At 42.4% G+C, this 22961-nt stretch overlaps 1 protein-coding gene across 1 annotated transcript in view; it reads right to left on the bottom strand.

Annotated features, from left to right (window-relative positions):
* Positions 1-4804: 4804 nt before the first annotated feature.
* Positions 4805-22961, bottom strand: part of FAT4 (FAT atypical cadherin 4) — a 138870-nt gene continuing 120713 nt past the window's right edge. The window contains exons 12-17 of the mRNA XM_082236843.1: positions 22459-22544; positions 19958-20137; positions 15615-15739; positions 14496-14716; positions 11860-12121; positions 4805-8465 (exon numbers count right to left, since the gene is read on the bottom strand). Of these exons, the coding sequence (XP_082092969.1) occupies positions 6598-8465; positions 11860-12121; positions 14496-14716; positions 15615-15739; positions 19958-20137; positions 22459-22544 (2742 nt within the window). The 3' untranslated portion in view covers positions 4805-6597. The remainder of the gene's footprint in view (positions 8466-11859; positions 12122-14495; positions 14717-15614; positions 15740-19957; positions 20138-22458; positions 22545-22961) is intronic.

Here is a 22961-nt window from a genome sequence, read left to right as displayed (position 1 = left end):
GTTGCATGGCATTCAGGACTGTGCTGGAGCAGTGTGAAGCTCATCAAACAACTTTTTAAACTCGAGTAAGCAGGAACAAGCAAAACAGAAAGAGGAGACAACATGAGAATTAGAACTCTGTGAGGGGATCTCTAAACAATTTCTCATTCATAAGAGTCTTTGAATCTATTACAACATTTTTTTTCTAAAGCCTTTGGAAGCGTCAATCTCCCTGCTGCTGCTTTCTGCATGTAGCGTTCAGCCGGCAGGTCATCGAAAGAAATATACACATCTCCCTGAATATAATAACCCTGTAACATTTCTCCGTTTGGAAAGCATCTGTAGTACTGAGGACTGGCTTTCCAGGCAGGTGATCCAAGCAGTCTCCCAGAGTGCTGGGCTTGTGGGGTGTTTTGACTCAACTGTTCACTCAAGAGCTGAAACAAATAGTACAAATAGTTCATCACCACTGAGCAAACAGGCGACGCTAACCTGTGAGGCCAGCACAGTGTTAGCATTTTGGGTTGTTGTTGTTTACTTGCAACAGCACATTTCAACAATTAATGTTCACTGTTTTGAATATTGTATTTTTAAATGGTTGTAATAGGGCCTCACTGTGAAGGGAGGGTAAGAAATATAAAGAATAGTAACAACAACACTGGCCTTCAACAAATGGGGGTGTGTGTGAATTATTGGGCACGACTGTCATCAGATCCTTGTGTGTAAACATACTGTCTTTTACCACAGGGATAAAGTGTGTATGTGTGTGTATTCTAGACTGCCTCTTCAGGCACCCCCAAAGCACTTTTTACAACACATTTCAAACCAGTAACGTCAGGCCGTATAAACACTGTAACTTAAAAGCACATTTGAAGTACATTCTTTTCCACAAAGAATTATGAGCAGTGTAGTTTACCCCTCACAGAGTTAGAGTTTGCAGCAATGCTTAACAAACTACAGTGCGCAGAATTCTTTGAGGGAAAGAATGCATTTCAAAGTTGCTCTAAAAGTATAGCACATACACAGCCTAAAAATTGTGAAATGGGATGGAAATACAATTAAAAACACACACAAGGTATTCAATAGTGGAATGGATGCCAAGAACGTTCTTCACCCAGCATTTAAGACAAGGGTGAACATTTTTCACCCTGAGAGCCACATTCCCTCCAGTAAAACTTTATGAGGGCCACATGCCACGGGTGAGCAGAGCTAGAAGCAAAAGTAGAAGGAGCAAAAGATAGGATTCTTTGTATAGTAGCTTACATTCTAGCTGTGTATAAGTTAGAGATTTACACCCCCTCACACCCTTCCATCCTCAGGCAAACAAGTTGGGACAATTACCATGGTTAGTTACTGGCAAAAGCACTGAAGGGCTGATGAATGGCCCAGCGCCACACAGCAAGGCCTTGATGCTTGCATTTGGCCCTCAGACCCTTGCCCCTGATCAAGTTGATCTAAGGCTGGACCTGGTACAATTCTGTGCAGTTGTATATGATTGGAGCGTGGTTTCTCTCTGCAATGCAGTCAAGGAGGTGAAGCCACCAACCTTTCCTGAGAGCAAAGTTAATTAGATGAGAAAACGTGAAGAAGGCCACCTTAAGCTGCTTAAGCTAATGACAGGTGAGTTTCATTGGAAGAAAAAGGAAACATGCAGAACATGCTGTACTAAACCTTTGAAACCCTGAGATAAATGCACGTCCTATTATGTCATGCTTGGAAATAGAAAAGACCCCGCTCTCTGATGCGCCTGCCTTTTTCTTGCTGTTTTTCTTTTGCGTATTGGATGTCACTTGAAACACAACAAATTGCCTGGTTTGTATCCTGTTACAGCTATCCTGGGAAATCACAAAGTCAAAACAGAAGCCGCTAAAATCACGAGGCAAAGGAAACGTCGATGGCACTGCAGGGGAAAAAAGAAACCCTGTCAGACTCAATTTTTCAGGGCCTTGGCCACTGTTGGGAAGGGCTCATTTCACGACAGTCTTGGCACTGCACATGAGGGGAGGAGGATGAGAGGAACAAGGCTTTCTGCTGCACAATACAAAGACATTCAAATAGGTCTTGTATATAACATAGAGTACAAAGAGACACCCAAAGGTTTTTCATATATAACCCTGACTACAAAGGGTGAAGGATTACAATTCACACAGGGTCAAAGTAGAGGTGAAATTCAATGCAACTTTGCATGTGTTGTATTAAAAAATAAAAAAAACCCTAGCTTTTCTCCCAATGTAGACAGCAGCTTCAGAGCAGCTGTTTTCCTCAAGACTGCATCAGAGTTAGAAACGAGTTGGGGACATAGGAAGTCCTTATATACTGAGTCAGATCCATTGGTTCATCTTGTTTAGTATTCCCTACGCTGACTGGCAGCAGTTTTCCATTGTTTCAGGCAGAAGTCTACCTGGAGACATCAGGGATTGAACCTAGGGCCTTCTGAATGTAATGCAGATGTTCTATCACTTAGCTATGGCCTGTCCTCAAAATGAGACAAGTCAGGCAAAAAGCAGGAGGATAGTGAGAGGGACTATGCTTCTTCTGTGGAAGGAGGGTCTTTTATCAGTTTTTGAAAATATTAGTGCTTGCAACATTTTTCAGCCCAACAGCCACATTCCCTCATGAGCAACTTCCTATTAAATATCAGACGGGTGTCAATGTTGTCTTCTCAGCACCAACTGAAGACCTGCCTCTTCTGTCAAGCCTTTTAAGTAGAGCTCATTTCCAGTCTGACATTGTTTTCAGTTGTTTCGGATGCTTTCATGGTTGTGTGTTTGCCACCCTGGACTCCATTGGAAGAGCAGGCTATACATTTAATAAAACAGCAACAGCAACAGCAACAGCAACAACCTTTTAAGGGAGCCACATGCCAATGGGGCCAGAGGCTGATGTGTGTGGAGCAACAGATATGATTCTTACCTACGTACAGTTGGCTACATTCCAGCCAACCAAATGTCTGGGGGGCTCTAAACATGCACATCTTTCCATTAGCTATCTAGGCAAGCAGGAGGCATGACCACAGTTGAAAGACACACTCTAGACAGGACAAAGCACTCAAGAGTAGATGGAACAAGGCCACTGAGGGGCATGGTCTGAGTAGAAGCTGCATCTCCTGCAGGGGAGAGTTGTGAAGGGCAGACACAGTGGCTGGAGGGCATCATCTGCTCCTGGGTTCTTCAACCTTGTTGTAGTGTTCTGAAATAGGCCAAGAACTATTCCTGGGAATAAGCTGTCTTTTGCCCAAGGACCCAGCTTCTGCTAATGGCAAATCAGGGAAAAGAGGACTTGAATGGTCAAATAGGAAGTCTGAAATGCATAGGTCATATTAGGCCCTAAAAGAGGAGTACAAACATCTATTCAGAAAGTCATTGGTACAAGATGAAATATATGTTTTGACTGAGCAAAGAGAAAGAGAAAAATGAGTGTGCTATATAAATGTGAAGGCTTAAAGGAATGTTATCAATTCAGTTTAAGCCAACACAAGGTATAATTTTCCTGTAACAATATAAACCGATAATCTTAAAACAACTTCTTTTTTTTAAAAAAAAAAACAGGCATATTGCAAGCCGTAAGAAGCCTGGTGTTAATTTCAAAAGATTTTCATCATTGAAGCCTCTAACTGGAGTTCAAATCAGAGTTTGGCTTGGGTACAATCAGTATTAAGAGGATAATATCTGACCCAAACAGACAGCTTTTTAACAGATGCTTAATTAGAGCAAGCCCTGAACCCACAGATCAGCTGTAGAGAGCCTGTTATTTCAGATGCAACTACTTAGTTGTAAATGAATACTGTTCTGGCCCACTGTCTTCTGCTCAGCACACTGACAATGGGCAACAATTTGACAACAACAGAAACTTTGCCAGAAAAGATTGGTTCAACTTCCTTGTGCAAATGCAGAAGCAGAAATTTCCAAATTTTGCTCCCTGTGAAGAATAGCTAGAGAGTCTTGCTAAGCATCGCTGCACTTGTAACTCCCATTCAATTTGAAGATTTGACTTAGCATAGTTTACTATGTTGTTTGTTACCATAAGCTAAAGTCATTGTAGTATAATAGAAACCACAATACTCACTTAAATCATTCACAGTTGAAGGAATGAGATGGAGAGAGAGGTTTGCCTGGGAGGGGTCTTGAGGACCATGTAGAGAGTTCTGGAAGGCCACATGGGGCCCACAGGATGGAGTCTATTCACTCCAGATCTAGATGAACCTGTATGGCTGGTTTGCATCTGTCTGTAGAATCACAAAGTTGGAAGACCCAAGAGCCATCTAGTCCAATCCGCTGTAATACAGGACTCTCAACACATGGTCCCCCATCCAATTTGAATATACTTGTGTGAACCTGCCTGAACACAAAGGTTAACTCTGGAGCCCCTGCTGTATATCCTTCCACCACCAAAAAGTCAGGGCCTTTTTTGTTTCTTCAATGTCCAGCCCTTAGGGGCCGGCATGCCTGTTACATATCCAGAGTCACAATGATGGCCAGTTGCATTAGCCCATGGCATGGTGGGTCTGAGCTTGTGTTAAATCCACCACTGTTTTCCCAACGTAACAGCTGGGTGACTGTATTAGCCAAAAGTCTGGATCCTTGCCCTTTGCGCCACCATTCTCTGTGTAAGCTGTAACCAATAAACCTGTGGCCATTTTTAACCTGTTCCCAGTTACAGGGTCATTCATGTTCTCTCACTCTATCCGTGCTCCAAGCTGTAGACCCAACTAAGAATATATTTTCCCTGGAGGGGGAAAACAGCAACAACCTGGCAAAATGAAGAGTGGCAGATCAAGTAGTAGTTGAGGCGTAACTCCTTGTTCCCATCACTGCACACAAGACAGTTTAAATAAATATTTTAATTCTATTATTGGCATTTACACGTAGAAAGCATACGGTATGTTACAATTTTTATCAAAATGTGAAAAATATGGGTGTTACATAAGTAACAAATGTAAAAAAAAGGGGGAGAAAAGAAGAAAAGCATTTTTCTTACTTTCCCTGAAAGTAAGAAAAGTATTCAGTATAGGAAAATATTGATACCAAAAACATAGTTTAGCTAAAACAAAAACGGGTGAGAAAGGGAGAGAAACAGCAACACCTCCCCACGCCCACAGAAAACATTTATTTTTTAATTTTTAAACAGTACTATAGGAGCTGCATGGAAACACAGGGTTTGTTTACACAAAGCAAATTCAAAATGAGGGGGATTTAGAACAGTTACCTACCATGAAATGGAGTTTTTAGGCATTTCTCAGGGTCCCTTCTTATGATACAGTTTGTACTTGGGTATGGGTAGTTGAGCACAGAACACATGCGCATTGTATCAGCAATGCATAGAGCCTGTACGCATGTTTCCTACTTTCCCCTTTAAAGTATATGCACTTGCACCAGCAGAACCCCCTCTTTGCATGCATTTGCAAAAAGAAAAGCAGACTGGTGCCATGTATAACTGATACAATGTGTGCATCTTTCATACTTAAGGACCTGTTAAATACATGCTCCTCTGATCCAAGAGTGCAATGATTTCGCCCCCAATAAATATTTTTATGTCAAACACTTCAGTCGTAGTAAACGTTGTGATGTAGGAAAAGGTCACTCCAGGATCTGGTAGGGAAGGCAGTGCTTACAATAATAGTTAGTGCTTTATGGCTTTTAAACAACGTTTTATAGGCAAGTAGTCCTCACAACGGCCCCCTGTGAGGTAGGTTTGTAATTTTTGAAAGAGCCCCCTCCCATTTTCATAGATGGCAAAAGTGAAACGCTGATATTGAATAGTTGCCAAGACCATACAGAGCTGAGATTCATTTGAAACCAGTGGAGTTCCGTCTACTAACCTCACCTCGCACTGTACCCACTCCCTCTTCTACCGATTCTATTATTTGTTCAATTTGATAACGTCAACTTGGTTTCCATACTAGCTAGAAATACTGTTGCTTGGAGGAAATAAGGACAGAAGATTCAGAAGTTCTCACACAACTTTGTCAAATATAATAATAAAAAACCCTAAAGTGCTGATGAGCTTGAGCTGGTTCTAGCACCCTTTGTATTGAGAAAGATAATATAGCCATCGCTCAAGCTTATCGTTCCTTAAAGTATCCAGATCTGAGCAACTGCGGTTTACAGGAAATAGGTTTTCTGAGAGAACCTGATAGCATTGTTCCTTCACCAGCCTTTGCAGAATTGCTTCAAATATCTCCCAACAAAAACAACATACTTGATATTCTTGCATTTCAGAACAACTTATTAAAATCGGATACAAACACGCTTTCCACAATAAACAGTCTTGGGTCCATATTTAGAACCAATCACTATTAATTTAAAAAATCACAAACCAAACATGGAATACAGAAAATTCTTTCCAAATGCTGCATGCCAGATACCTTGTTTGGAAATATAATGCATGCAGAGAAAAACAAATTCAACTGATCTCAATTAAATTAAACAAAAAAGATGTATTTGTCCTTTTCAGCAGCATAATAATGATTATTTTTTTAAAAAAATGTGTCCTAACTACTGGCCCTGGGTAAAAAAAAAATGTTGTCTTTATTAAAAAATCTGCCCTTCTCTTATCTACAACGATAGAATGGCTTGAAAGTTTCGTGCTTTTGCATTTTGACAATGTCAGTATGGAGTTCTATACATACTGTTCGGCTTCCCCATCTTTGGGTTGTGTTGTACCATTTTTGCTCTCTTCACTTACATTTGTGGTTGCCTTTTCTGGGAGAGATGCCAGATCTTTAAAAACATCCACATAATGCCCAAATCCTGGGCCCCAGTTCAAAAGGTTGTCCCAGTTGAAATTCCCTCCTTGCTGCCCAAGTCTTAAAGGTGACGTACTCTCATGAACACTGGGTGCAGTTGCTTGTGCACCCACAGGCCCACCACCCTCTCCTCTTCGGCCTGGGTATCTCCTGGGCTTCAACCTAGCCCCATAATTGTCTTCATCATCTGCATCTGACTCATTAACTTGAGATAATTTGGGCATTCTGGAGGTGTACACCATGGGCTTTTCCCTGTCATACTCCATCTCAGAACATGTAAAAGAGTCGTGGGAATCACTGTCAGATGATGATTCCGGTGCTGGAATGCCATCAGCTGGATTCCTTGTTCTGGACAGTGGCCTTCTGCAGTCCTCCTCAGAAGAAGACCTTCCATGGTCAGCGCTGCAGATGCTTGGATTTCTAGGACGCGGGGTGTTAAGCCTCTCCACCTCTTCAATGGAAAGTCCCACCGGAGGACCACTCTCCAGCGGAATCTGTCCTATGGGTTGCTTTAAGCGGCTTCCGGGCCTGGAACTATGAGTTACCATCATCTGAGGGCTCTTGCTTCTTCTCCCTAGTCGAGTGGGGTAGTTAAAAATGCCTGTCTGGCAGACATCGTTGTGCATTTCCAAAGAGCTCCCTTCTCTTATGGAAAGATGCATGTCCCTTGCAGGGCTGTTTCTGTAGAAAGTCGATGATTTGGAAAACGGAGCAGGGCTGTGACGAGAAAGGTGGTTGGGTGTCGCACATGCAGAGTGACTTAAGGAACTGGTTCTTAGGCCTTGACCGTACGAAGGCTGGTATGTTAAGCTGCTTGCCCCCAGGGGCATAGGCGACTGCCTTGCAAACCCCAAAGGACTATGCCTTTGGATTGAGAATTTCGGCGTGTGACTCCGGAACTGCTTATAGTGCTGAATGATGTCTGCATCCGAAGGAGCTATGCTGCTTGCGTTGTCAATGTCATAGTGCTCTATCTCAGGCTCAGGAGAAGCTAGAGGAGCACTGGGGATAGTCTCTGTGTTGTGCGGGATATCCGTCTCATCAAAGATGAGGTAAGGGTTTTCCCTCTCAATTATATCAGGCTTCGGGTTTCCTTCAGGCTGCTTCCTGATTGTCATATCATCGCCGTAGGGTGGGATGTTATCGGGGTCATCAAAAGCATCATTCTCACTCCCCTTCTTTTTCTTCTCCTTTGCTTTCTTCTCCTCTTTGGGTGCCTTGGCCTTCTTTCCCTTGCACTGATTGCACAGGATCAAGCTCAACACCAGCAAGGCCAGCACAGTAGCGCAGCTACCAACAATGGCAGGAACAGCCCAGAGGGGCAAGGAGAGCTCAGCTGGGTAAGTCTGTGGGACACAGACATAGGCTCCATTCGCCTCTCCCTTGCACACTTTCCCATGGGCACACATGATGCCAAGGCAAGCCACCACTGTGTCACACGTTCTCCCAGTGTAAGATTCTGGGCAGATGCAGGTAAATCCAGACCTTTCTCCAGGTTCACAGCTGCCACCATTCTGGCAGGGGTTGGAGGCGCAGGCTCCGGGCAGCACACACTTGTATGTATACCACTGGTTAATGCACATTAATTCGCCCCCGCAGGGACTGCTGGCACAGATGTTGGGCCCTCGGCAGCCAATCTTCACAGAGGGGTCCGTTTTAGAGATGGTGGTGAGACTGTGCTTTCCGGTGAAGGGAAGACTTTCGTCCCCATACTTAAAGTAGGCAATGCAGCCATCAAAATCTAGGAAAACAGAAAGAAATAATAATAAGGAAACTGAAGGAGATTAGCTTGTTTAATGGACGTTAACTTCCCCCTCCTCCTTCCCAGTTCTTTTCTTTCTTTCTTTGTGTGACATGTCCTTTTATATTATGACCATCTTAGTACTGATTTTCGAAAGCTGCTGAAGGGCAGGGTATAAATACTGTAAGCAAATAAATACTTTAATCAGAGGGAGCAAGGGAGCAATATAAACCAGGTATGAATCAATGAGTGAATACCACTTGTTCTCTACAACATAGCACCAACAAAAGTACATGGACAGTCCACCAAACATGCCTACTTTAAAGCTTTATTCATGTCAGTGGTGGTTGGGAATAGAGCCCATTGCAGTAAACCAGCAACATGGCTTTTGTAAGAAATGGGTTCATATTTTCAGGGGTTGTATTATTATTATTATTATTATTATTTTCAGTGCTTTGCATCTGCACACACTTGGAGTGTCACCATTATGTTCAAAGCAGCAGTATTCACTACTAAAATATAAGGCCAGTCTTTGCTTCCCTTTTGAGGTTTAAAATTGTCTTTCATTTGGATATGCTGGAATGGAAAGAGGAGGGGAGACTCAAGTGTTTACATGTTGCCTACTGAGTATCTGAGTCACAGCCCACTTGCTTAGAAATTGCTGATAAAATCCACAATTGCTGATAAGTTCACTTATGAAACAATTATTGGACAAAATATCACGGAATGAGAACAGTTTTAAATAAATAACAATTTAATTAGTCTAAGTAACTCTAAGCACTTTGGAAAGTCACATTAATTTCAAAGGCAGAGGTAAGCACACACATGGCTACTTGAATATAGGTTCTGTTGAGTTCAATGTGGCATATTGGGTATAGGACTGTAGCCTCCATCTCTCCCACTGAAGAATCTCCTGTTGGACTCCATCTCTCCCACTCGACTTAAAACTGATACATTTGAATGGCTCACATCTTTACTTTTGCTTTGTTGTACAGTTACACCACGATTCCCCCTTTTGCCCTCTAAAATTCCAGATAAGTTTATTTAGGATTGCATTATTGCCCAGAGTTTCTAAAACTTTTGCTACATTTTGCAACAGATCACCGAGTCTCTTCACGCACATTTTCTGTTTGATGGTTGACTGCCTTCAGAAGCCAGGAAATAAAACTGATGAAAAGAAACCCCCACGGGCTAAAAAAGGGCACTTGCAAATGGGCACATTTCTGTCAGCCAGTGACCAGATTGCATCTGAACTTTGAAATTCAACTGGAGATTTTCATGACAGTAGCCGGAGAACATGAAAATGTATTGTGACCTACCGACCATCCGATGAAATGTATTACTTCCACAACGCACTCTCTCCCCCACCCCCCATATCACTGTTTCTGTGCATAACTGGAAAACAAAGGCATCAGGACTACAGTTCTTAAACCACAAACATGGTGCTGGAGGAGACTCTTGAGAGTCCCATGGACTGCAAGAAGATCAAACCTCTCCATTCTTAAGGAAATCAGCCCTGAGTGCTCACTGGAAGGAGAGATCGTGAAGCTGAGGCTCCAATACTTTGGCCACCTCATGAGAAGAGAGGACTCCCTGGAAAAGACCCTGATGTTGGGAAAGATGGAGGGCACAAGGAGAAGGGGACGACAGAGGACGACATGGCTGGACAGTGTTCTCGAAGCTACCAGCATGAGTTTGACCAAACTGTGGGAGGTAATGGAAGACAGGAGTGCCTGGCGTGCTGTGGTCCATGGGGTCACGAAGAGTTGGACATGACTAAACGACTAAACAAAAACAAGAAGAAACAGTGCAATGCACTTTAATGAGACTGCGGTTGGGTTAATTTTGTAGCCGATGTCATCCTTCCATTGTTTTTTGATTGTCAAGGGGGTTTGTGCGGCTTTGGAGCAGTGTTTTGTATATTGTGGATAGTAGCTGAAGATTATGACACAGACTTTGTTGAATGAATTTATGTTAGAAATGACATCTTCTGCAGACATATAAAAGGGGGAGAAATCTTTCATTTGGAGTTCTTCCTTTGAAGTTGAAAAATCAAGTGTCAGTTGAATTACAAACCATTCTTTCTTTCCTTTCTATGAATAAAATGAAATATTGCATCTCTGCATTTCAGAAGGTATTTCAAATAGCTCCAGGGAGCAGCAGCTTGATATAAAAAATTGGTTACTATAGTATTATGGAGCAGGAAAAATGCCCAGGATATATTTTCATTGGATTGTGTGTTTTGCTCCATTAGTTGTACATCTCTAAAATTTGTTACATATTTATTTTTGCTTTCCTGATTCTTCAGATATCCTGAACATAGGAGTTCACACAGAGTTTTATACCTTCCTTCATAAATCTCTGGCATGTCACAAGCAGTGTAATCCAATATTAAGAAAACACTGTATGAAAAAATGGTTTTGGAGCATGCATCCCTAGTTCAGGCCAGACTCCTGTAACTTGTCAATGTCCACATCAGTCATTTTAGTTAAATGCTCCATTTCCTCCTCTCTTCCCATCACCTTTGGTCCTAGCAGACTTCCTGTCAATACACATACTATGATTTTGACTTCATAATCAATATGCAGCAATAGGTCAGGAGCAGTGAATGCCCTAACTGTGATTTCATTCACACCACATCTCATACCAAACGAGGCAATTTGGGTCTCGTTGTTTTCGTTGGATACGGTGAAAAATGTGAAGTGTGAATTTACAACAGGCAAGGTTATTCTATCTGGTGATAATCCTTTAAGTTAGATTCTTTTTTTTTTATAAAGAGCTCTCTCTGAAACATCGCTCCTTACTGCTGAACTAGTCTGGGTGTCTGTATTTAAAAATCACTTCCATTAAAAAAAGAATAAAAAAAGAATTCCAAGCATGAACACTAACACCCAAACTGCTGATTTAATCCGTAAATGTGACTGTTTCTGTTCATGTGTGGCTCTGATTTAGTTGATATGAACAACAAGAGGTTGCAATCCCTGCAGCAGAGGCCATAACATGCAAACAGCAAGTTGAGTGGAACATTGTGCTACTAGGATTTTAAGTAGGCAGCAATGCCATTACAAGAGGAGTGCCAAGACTAGTGTTATAGCAAGATGCTACCATTGCTCAGAGATTATGTGGGCACTGGGACTGATGCAACTGACCCTATGTGCTCTGGAACTACAGTTGTGCCATATGCATTGTAGAGAACAATGAAAAATTGGATCAATGATATATGGTTTAGGACACAGCTCCTGATCTAACCCTTAAATAGCCTAATCGATCCTGCAATCCTTCTGTGTTGCTAAACTCTGAAGCTTGCCCTGTTGGCTGTGTGTTACAAAATGATGCCTACCTAATGATACCCAACTATTTGTGATACTGCTCATACGTATGTGTTCCTTCTTACCTTGATTGCTGCTTCTAGGGGCATGGTTAGGTGGGATTCCGCCAAGTGAAATCATAAGGACATTTAGTCCTCCAAAATCTTGTGTAACATGCAGGACGTCTCTACTGTAGGTCTTGTCGACTGTTAATATTGTGGAGCTCCCATTCTTCTCAACGAAGAAGGTATGCCAGTGGCCATCAGAAACATAAGCTTCAGGAATGCTGCGTTCCACCTTTCCACCAACTCCAGCATCAGAGATATACTGTACTTTGCCACCTTTGATCTACAAGAAAATATATATATATAAATATATGTATTTAAAAATCACAGAATTATAGAACTGTAGTGTCTGAAGGAACCTCAAGGGTCATCTAGTCCAACCCCCTGCAATGTAGGAATTTCAGCCAAAGAAAATGCCTAAGTCACACGTCACACTAAGTCAAAGGCTTGTGTGGCTCATAGTTTGTATGGAAGGAGCTATACCACAAGGCCAGATTTGGTCAACATACTAAGCAAGCGATGGCTTAGCTTTACATGGTGCATCAGCAAAATGACCAAGAAGGAATGAGGGGGCTATCATCTCCTCCTTTGGAGGCCACATGCTTGTGCTTTTGCACCAAGCTATAGTTGGGCTTCCCGTGATGTGCAAACAAGGTCATAAAGAAATTGCATGTTTTGTGCAGCCTGATAGAAATACAACAGAAACTGCAATGATACAGGTTTAAAAGGCCCCTGTGTATTTCCTTTTATGTTGCACGTTAATCAGCTAAGAAGCACTGGCAAGAACATGCAAGATTTGATGGGATGCAGCTACTCCAACCTTCATAAAGTTTATACATATATAGGTGACAGATAAGAAGCACCCATCTCTTGGGCTGAAAGCGTGATTTCACAGCTTTCACATCCATGCTAGCAGTTTACACAGAGTCACTCTTTACAGACAGCACATGACTCTCAAAAAACTGAACCACACATTTTAAAATTGCCTTCTGTACACAAGGCAACACAAACAAAAATTGCTGAGGATGCAGGACTGTAGCCACATAGACTTTGGGGCTCTCTGGTTACAAACAGCCTGCACAACAGCCTGTGTTGATCAAAGGCTATGGCTTCTTGATGTTTGGCTGAGAGGTGCTGGGGTCCTTGCCTTGCCACCTGACTGAGTGGAAATGCATTCTGCACAGCTGTGGAATAGCAGAGCAGAACTTCATATGTGCACTGTTCCAGGTAGCCAGATAAAGGCCACTGGTGCCTGAGCTTGAATTGCTCCTCATCCACTTGTGATGTCTCCATTTTTTTGCCTCCCATGCCACACTGTGGGAAAAGGTCTGACCTCTGCCCTTGTAGGATTTCTATAGTGATGGTATCCACTGACCAAGAAAATGCAAATAAAAGACCATGTTGCCATTGTCTGCTTAAAGAAAAAAGCAGGTAATTGCAAATTATGTGATAATATCCTGATAACTTGCTAGTGCAAGCTTTTGCATTGGAAAATATGGGTACTGAGAAGCCAGATACAACTGATAAACTAATGCTGGCTGAAGCACAGAATTGTGGTCTTACGCTGGAGAGACTTATAGGCTAGGGAGAAAATGGAAATAATTAAAGGAGTCATGAAAACTTGGAACTTGTAACCATCCAAGAGGTTTGCCAGCACTACGGTTTCACTCATTTAGCGTTAGGGCTAAATTGGCAGAGTCAGCCCTAAGAATTGACTCCACTGCTTTCTCTCGTGCAAAAGATACAGCAGAATACTCTGAAATCCATTTCCCTATATCGTAATAGTGACGTTCACATGCTGCATTAAGAGAATATGCAATCTGTGTACACAAATACTTGAGCTGTACAATTAATTCACATGCACCAGTCAATGTGTGCACAGCTCTAGGCCCATGTACAAAACTGTTGCACAAGCATACACCATTTCACCCAAATACTTGCAAACATGTAGAAATATCTTGTACCTGTTCAGTGCAATGTGGGAACAAGCCCAATGATTCTTCAGCATCCTTGTGGGAGCCAGCTGTAACTGTGGCTTTAATGAAGCCAAAGTGTCTGGTACAAGTAAACGTCACTCAGTTCAATGGCGTATCTGTCAGGAGTGGGGAACCACTAGCCCTTCAAATGGTATTAGACTCCATCTTCCAATACCTCTGACCATTGGTCATGTTGGTTATGGCTAATGGACACTGGAGTCTATAACATTTGGGAGGCCACAGGTTCCTCACCTGTGATCAATAGGATTGTAGCTGGTTAAAACCAAGGACTTTGCCTTAATTGATCTGAGGACTGGGTTGTGTGTGCTACTATGCCTTTAAAAAATCCAAGAGTTCTAAATCTGAGCTTGGTGGTCACATTTTATAGGAGGTCTGAATGAGGAGGGAAAAGTTAATCGGAGAAAAGATTTCACTCTAGCGTGCAATGTTTCATTAAGAACATATGCAACAAACATTCTTCCGGCTGCCATTCAAATAGTCAGTACTTGGAGTCTAGACAAAGCTGATTAGAAGCAAAATCATTCAGCCCTTTTGATAGCTGGAGTAGTGCCCAGCACTAGTCAACACTCTGGTATTTCTAAAGTAAAAGACTGGGGCAAATTCAGGAGAAATGAAGACCACTTCATAGCAAGCTGCCCAATCAAATCCACTCGGCCTTACCTTCACAGTAGTATAATTGCTGCTTTCCTGAATGTGAATTAAAACTCCGCTTTTACTCCTTGTCCTGAATTTGACTTCTATACTCTCCATGCTACTCTGAGGCTCCAAAATGGTGTTGTCAATGCTACGTCTCATCATGTATTCCCATTTCCTTTTCTGGCTTATGTGGTAGTCAAGGCGACCTTTGCCTTCTAATGACAAGGCAGTATCAGCCGTAACATCTAGAATAAAGAAGTAAAGTGTGAAAAAATGTAATAATTCATCATTCACAATTCTGTCTCTTTGTACCACCCACCCACCACAGATAATGAATGAAGAGATCATAAATAAAAAACTAGCAGGTAATGAAGGGAAAAAAATTGTCAGTTTGGTTTCTCAGTTTCTAACTTTTCCAATCTTAAGTTCAGTTATCCAACATTTTAAAATCCCTCATAAAAACCAATTAGCAATTTTCTTCTAATTCTGCACATTTTTGTATGCAAGTTACACTATTGTCCATATTTTTTCAAAGTCCCCCCCCCCCGATATAATGCATTTTAATGCTATTTTCATGAATATATGCATTTGTATGCACACTTTTATATGCATTTTTGCACACCTTATTTGGTTGGAGAATTGCACTGCAAAATGAAGAGTAATGTGAGTTGTATTGTATTGTATTGTATTGTATTGTATTGTAAAGTATGAATTGGGAATAAGAACTGAATTGACCAGCAGACCATGTTGAAAAAATGTGTCTGGTTTTTAATTGGTTATAAAAACTAGTTTCCTTTCCAACAATTTCCCCAATTCCATTCTATTTCATACCCAACAGCCTTCAAGTGAAAACAAAAACAACCCTAGTTGCAATTAAGAATTAAAAAATATATTAAGGCAATAGAAAGTGGCTGGCTGGGTTTAATAGATGGATTCCTACTTTTTAAATGTGTTTCTGTTGCAATTTGCTGGTCCCTTGTGGAGTTGGCCAGCATGATATTTTGCTTCATAATTACTGTTATAATGAATTCAATCATTACATATTTCTTCCATGTGCAAAGCAGAAAACACAAAGATGTTTATGGGAGATGTAAATGTAGGTTAAAAGCAGAAGGGGTGGGGGCAAAGAAACACTCTGTTTACATTTTTCACAGTGTTTTCCAGTCAGTCCTTCTTTGCAGTGACACTGCTGCCAAGACCACTGATCCACACAAGTGCCACCATGTTGGCAAGGGTTAATAGCACAAGTTCCTTCCAGCCTAGGACACCTGAACAAGCAAAAATAAAATACAATAAAATAAATAACGATAGTTTCATTGCTTCCCACACCAGAGACCAAGACTCCACACGCGATCTCCCCTTTCTTTCTCCATAATAGCCCTGTGAGACCAGTGGGTCACTCAAGCTGACCCACTGAGCTTCCTTGCTGAGAAGGAGTTAGAACCAGAAATGATAAACACTTATTTTTTTCATTTCATGTGTCTAGCAGCATCAAACGTGATGAGGTAGAGCCATCCTCTCAATACTAATATCTCTGCTCCTTACCTGGACTGAGCTTGGGTGAGGCAATGGCAACGTTGGAGCTACATAGTTGTACTGTCAGGGATGTCAAATTGGCAATGTTCCTCCTGTTGGTGAAGTCCAGCTCCATTGTCACCCTACCCCATTCAGGCGAGCAGCAGAAACACTGCTGTCAGAAGAGCAGCTCCATTGCTCTATCCAACAGGTAAATGTAAGGTAAAGGACCCCTGGACGGTTAGGTCCTGTCAAAGGCAAGGGAGCTTCCAGGCCAAGGGAGCTGGTGTTTGTCCACAGAAAGTTTTCTGGGTCAAATGATGAGCATGACTAAACAGCTTCTGGCTTAACAAAACACCATGATGGAAAGCAGAATGCACAGAAACTCCATTTACCTTCCTGCCGCAACGATACCTATTTATCTACTTGAACTGGCATGCTTTCAAACTGCTAGGTTGGCAGAAGCTGGGACAGAGCTATGGGAGCTCATTCCATCACAGGGATTCAAACTACCAAGCTTCTGATCGGCAAGCCCAAGAGGCTCAGTGGTTTAGACCACAGAGCCACTCGCGTCCCACCTTTGCCAGCAGTTTTATTCCATTGACACCCAGGATGCTTCATTGATATGCCACATATCTTTTGGATGAACCTGCTGTCCCTGAGAGCAAGCTGTGCCAAGGGGAGAAGATAGCTCAGTGATGATATGCTGGAAACTGCATTAGGGGAGAGGTCTCTTGTGTTCGGATCCTGCTTGCAAGCTTCGCATAGGCAGCTGGTTGGCTGCTGTGAGAACTGGATGCTGGATTAGAGGGGCCATGGGCCTGATCCTGCAGGCTCTTATGTTTTCACACAAAGGGAGGGAGGAAGGAAGGGTAACAAAGCACCAGGGGCCAAGCACTGGGGCTGAGCAACAATGTCAGGATGTTGAGAGAGGCTGTGCCTCATGCAGTCTATTTCTGTCTTATGCCACAAGTGCATGCTCTTCATGGAGATTGTGGCGGACAGTGGCTTGTCACCTTAATGTAGGGCAAGGAAGAATGACTTCCTATTGGCCATTCTTGTGTTTTTGTCAAGTCTTTACTACTTCATTTTCTCTCTCTCTTCCAAACAAGCTGGTTAGGAATATAAGCTAGGAAGGGACGTATTTGGATTGATGCCTATATTTTAATTTGAAATTTAATTTCAGGATAAATTCATGGGTTTATAAAATGCAACCCTGCTTCAAAAACCAACTCCCCCCCCCCACATTCCTCACACCCTCAAGCAGGAATGGGCACAGCTACTTGAAGAAACATAAACCCTTTAACTCAAGTCACACCGTCTCAACCATACATCATCCCAACACCTTTCTCTGAAGTGTGAAGTTAAAATGCTGCAAAATGTTCGCTGCTTCCTGCCTTTAATATTCCAAGTATGAGGAAGGTGCTTTCCATTGAGGGATTGTTGACTTACACCCATGAGACTGGTCATTTACAGCCTCAGCGGAAGTAAGTCCCACTGTATATTCAATGAAGTGTGCGCCCAAGTGAAAAGTGCACAGAATGGTAACCTTAAATGTTATCCCTGAACAAGAGGCACTCAGAGTAAAACAGTTTCCAAGTAACTACCCTAATGCATAAAGGAAACCAGGCTAAAACTTTTCAAAATGAAAAATGTAGCCCTGTTTTTTCCTTTTTCTTAAAAAAAGATAAACTCCACTCCCGACATAACTTAATTTTAAAATAGTACTCCTTCATTTTAATGATGAAATACACATTTCATCATAGAGATTACTATATTCTACCTATGTTTTAGTGTGTAGCAGGGTAGCCACGCTAGGGCTCATCCCCTTGTTCTGTATTTTGATTATATTGTGTCTTCTCATTGTTCCACAGCTATGCCTTGTGAAACCCTGATCTTACCAGCTGAATTGGATCTTATCAGATGCTCAGAAAATCTCAACAGAGGTTTTGCTTACTGAGCTTCCAATTCAGTGGGTAAGAAGATCAGATGATCCCAAGGCACGGCCAGGGAAAAACAAGAAAAGCTCTAGAGATTGTGGGAATGAATCAGTACACAATCCAATGTAAATAGATAGCAAGCAAAAGTGTGAAGAAGCCCTTAGTGTGTTTCAGCCAAAGACTCTGATGGCACCTTATGTCATGATAAATCTGCGAGTCTTTAAAGGTGCCATGAAACTGTGTTGTTTTCAAACCAGCTTTTAGTTATTCATTAAATATCACATTTACCAACATCCACCTGGCAGGATGTGACTGTTCCTGAATGTTTCTCTTATGCTGCTTAAAATCAAGTAAAATTGCCTCATGAGAATATTATGCTTGATTATCCAGATAGACCAAATGACTGACACACACACCCCCACACCCCCCCACACACACCCCCACACATAATCTTCAGTTTTATAGCTTCATACTAGACACTGTCCACTTGTGAACCTCTGGGTCCCAGCAGCACATGTTAACACTGAGACACAAAAGAGATTCCAGAGCCATTTAGTTGCAATAACCGCATTTCACACAGCCTGAAAATATAATGCGGAAAGTAACCAGAGTGGAATAAACTTGAGCTGTCCATTGAATTTAGAGCAGTATGATTTTTACTTTACTGTTTGCCAAGTCAATCTGAAAGGAAGCCTGAAACCACTTTTCTCTGTGCAACTGTCCAAGACATTAAATAAAGAATCCTGGTGGACAAGAGATAAAAAACAACAACAATATACACATCTATCCTTCACTGGTGAAGGTCCAATGTTTGGCTGTCTGTGAAATTGTAATTGATGTTGATCTCTGTGCTGCAGAGCTTCAGGAAATCTTATGCCACAAGCTGAGACCATGAAAAGCAGAGAGATGAGCTAACCACTCAGGACATCCTCTTATTCCACCCCTAAGTTCAAACAGTGGGATGGAAGAAACAACAGGTTCAGTTAATCAATCATTTTGAAGCAGTGTTCACAGGGGGAGATGGTACGGGGAACTGCCTTGACATCTGAGAGGAAAAGTGAGATAACAGACACTTGGACCATACGGAGGGCGTTTAAGGCACTGGATATAACAATGCAGACAAATGTTAAAGAATGGTGCTTTTCTAGATCTAGAACATCTGCTGGTGGACTTTATAGCATACTGTTGCTGATACAGGTCTGTTCATAGGAAAGGTGCCTTCTTATGAGTTGTGAGAACATTAAGAAGAGTCCTGTTGGATCAGACCAAAGGCCTATCCAGTCCAGCATTTTCACAGTGACCAACTGGAGGTCTATGGGAAGCGCAGAAGCATAGAATGAACATGATAGCCCTCTCCCCAGCAAGCAGTATACAGAAGCACACCGCATGCGATGCCAGAGGAAGTGTAGCCACCATCATGACTACCCATTGATGGCCTTCTATTCAGCCCATTGGTCCACCTAGCTTAGGATTATCTGCACTGATTAGCAGTGGCTCATCAAGTTTTCATGTGGGGGCCATTTTCAGCTCTACCTAGAGGTATCAAGAATGGAACCTGGGACCTTCTGCATGCAAACATGTGCTCTGCTGCTGAGTGCACGCCCTTCAACTCTTTCACCATCTTTGTGTATGCCAGACTTCATTGACTTCTCTTCCTAGTGGTGCTTACGAACAAGCAACAACATGACGGGCCCCCTTACATCATGCATAACAATACATATAAAATCTTGGGGAGTGGCATTCGCATAAACTTTGTAATATGGGTGGAGAATTATCCATGCAGTGTGGTGCAAATAAAGAGAACCCTCAGGTTCCTCTAGTCAAATGCACATTTCAACAGAGAAGGAGCGTTTGGTCTACGACACGATTTGCAACCCAGCAAGAGAATCGGCATGTAGGCGCTGTCTCCTCGCGCACGTTTCCCTTGCTGTATCAGAGCATTCATGGGTAACGTACGTGAATTTTCAGACACGCGAGGCTCACAAAACAGAGTTAGTCAATTGTTATTCTGACATTACGTAAAACACGTACTGATCCAAGATTCCTTCCGCTGCCAAGGACTGGCTGGGTTCTAAGGGACGTCCGTTGACTGCAAATTCCATTATGCAACCCACAAAATCGTGACTTTCCAGCTGCCCCTTCCTTTGAAGTATTGGCTCCAGGGCTCTGATACCGCCAATGGTGACTCTGTTTGGCTGCACGTCTAAAGTCCTGAGGGTGGGGGAGACAAAGAACAAACAATGAACTCAGAGGGGCTTACTTAACAATAGGATCCTAGTATAAGGCTGCAATCCTCAGTTAACTCTGTGGAACTTACTTCCGAGTAGGCATGTTTTAGATAGCACAATTACTTTGTTACAATCAGAAGTCTCATTTTGACAACTCCACATGTTGTACTGCTGCAAAGCCCTTAGCATGCCTTATACAGAAAGCACCATATATGATGCACATAGAGCAGATTATTGTTCCTGAGGGTGTGGTGGGGGCAGGAAAAGACCTTGTAATGACATCTGGGTCTGGGCAATATGAACTAAGCCAGTCAAAGGCAAACTTGGCCCTCCAGATGTTTCAGGACTACAACTCCCATCATCCCTGACCACTGGTCCTGTTAGCTATGGATGATGGGAGTTGTAGTCCCGAAACATCTGGAGGGCCGAGTTTGCCTATGCCTCAGCTAAGCAATATGCAGAGTGTAACTAAACATGAGGATGCCATTGCATCCTGTTTTTTTTTATAAGATGTAGTTCCACCATAAGTGGCTATTGGCCTGACCATACTGCATGTGATGTAAAAGTCTAGTGCGGCTTATAGCTAAGTCATTGGACCTCTTTACATGTTGCTCAGAATGAAAAGGTTATGGATGGTTAAGGGGTATGGAACTGTGTGTTTTGCTCTGCTCCCCTAGTTTGTCTTAACCTGCCATGCTCACCATAATATATGTAGCAGTGGACCAATTCCACACATGGATTCCCTGGTTCTGAATGGGGTAACTGTGCCCCTGAAGGACCAGGTGCGCAGCCTGGGAGTCATTTTGGACTCACAGCTGTCCATGGAGGCGCAGGTTAATTCTGTGTCCAGGGCGGCTGTCTACCAGCTCCACCTGGTAGGCAGGTTAAGTCCCTACTTGCCTGCAGACTGTCTCACAAGAGTGGTGCATGCTCTGGTTATCTCCTGCTTGGACTACTGCAATGTGCTCTATGTGGGGCTACCTTTGAAGGTGACCCGAAAACTGCAATTAATCCAGAATGCGGCAGCTAGACTGGTGACTGGGAGTGGCCGCCAGGACCACATAACACTGGTCCTGAGAGATCTGCATTGGCTCCCAGTATGTTTCCAAGCACAATTCAAAGTGTTGGTGCTGACCTTTAAAGCCCTAAATGGCCTGTATACCTGTAGGAGCGTCTCCACCCCCATCGTTTAGCCCGGACACTGAGATCCAGCGCCGAGGGCCTTCTGGCGGTTCCTTCATTGTGAGAAGTGAGGTTACAGGGAACCAGACAGAGGGCCTTTTCGGTAGTGGCGCCCACCCTGTGGAATGCCCTCCCTTCAGATGTGAAGGAAATAAGCAGCTATCCTATCTTTAAAAGACATCTGAAGGCAGCCTGTTTAGGGAAGTTTTTAATATTTAATGCTGTATTGTTTTTAACACTCGATTAGGAGCTGCCCAGAGTGGCTGGGGAAACTCAGCCAGATGGGCGGGGTATAAATAATAAATTATTATTATTATTATTATTATTATTATTATTATTATTATTATTATTAAGGCTCCCAGAGTGATGGAGAACCCTGTTCTGAAATCATGTGGCAAGCCTTCATGGACAGAGCAGGCTCCCCGCTGCATAAGTCATGGGGGAAATGATGGGGGTGTGCCATGCAATTTAGGATTGGGGCTAAATACATTGCCCAAAAGCTCTTGTCAACACAAGTGTAGTTTCGTGAGGCTTTGCTTTTGAATGAAACCATTAACTTTTCTTCTTTTCTTTTTTACCATTTTTGGATCAGAGTCTAGTAGGGCACTGGAGGTACAGACTAATTTGACTTGATTATTTCTCATATAGGGCATTTTTGAAAACTGACAAAACCTCCATCACCAAAAGCATGAATCTCTCTTTGTTCTTAGATCAAAGTGTTCACCTGAAAGTTAGTGAGTCATACATCCATTTCATCTCTTTAATATAATGGTGTGTTTTGCTAGTAAACCTCGTAACGGCTTACTGAAATTTGATAGCTTGTTTTACATTGTCGGTAGCTGCATAACATGGATGCTGATGTCATCACAGCCAATTTCTCACTGAATGCTTCTTCTAATTATTCTCTTTTATATTCAGAAACTAGGGAGGTAGTAAAGATCGCAGTGATATCTCTTCAGTAGCTTAATTGACTCAGCTGAGGCCCAGTCTGTGAACTAAAGATACATTAAATCCCATAGAATCAATAGGCCTCCTTCTGCAGAAAGGCTTCTTTTATTCTTTGGGGGCCAGACGGTGTCTATTGAGCATAATCACCAAAGGATAAAATGAAAGGTTCTTTACCAGTCGCTAGATGAAGCCACATTGCTAACAGTGCAGTAGCCAGGTTCCTGTTCCTCTGAGCAGGAGTCCACGGTCAAGGACGCTGCCTGAAAAAATCGCACTAAGATGATCATTTACGCATACCAACCCATCAAGTTTAGATTACATGGAGTACTAAAAATATTTAGGGGTGAAACAATTATATTGTGGCTTAGGTTTCCATGTATATCTTTATGCACTGGAGGGGGACGGATACTTATAGGTAAATGAACTCTAATTGTCAGTTGCAACTTTCATATTACAGACATAAGCACAGCTTTGCTCCTAGAAAACTAAGGCAAAATTTGGAAGAAGGGGAAAACCATGGCACTTAAATCTGTGTATGTTGGCAGTATAGATACCACGGTGCTGTCAGATAAAGTTGTGCTCCTGGAGCACTGAAGTCAGTTTTGGAGGTTTGTAAGTTTTAACTCAGAAGATGTGAAAATGATGCCCATATCTTGCCCTGTCTGTGGCTAATAGTA

This window comes from Podarcis vaucheri (assembly GCF_965113315.1).
Source record: "Podarcis vaucheri genome assembly, chromosome: 9".
Taxonomy (NCBI): domain Eukaryota; kingdom Metazoa; phylum Chordata; class Lepidosauria; order Squamata; family Lacertidae; genus Podarcis; species Podarcis vaucheri.
The sequence above is the reverse complement of the archived record's forward strand: the minus strand, read 5'-3'. Positions and strand labels throughout refer to the sequence as shown.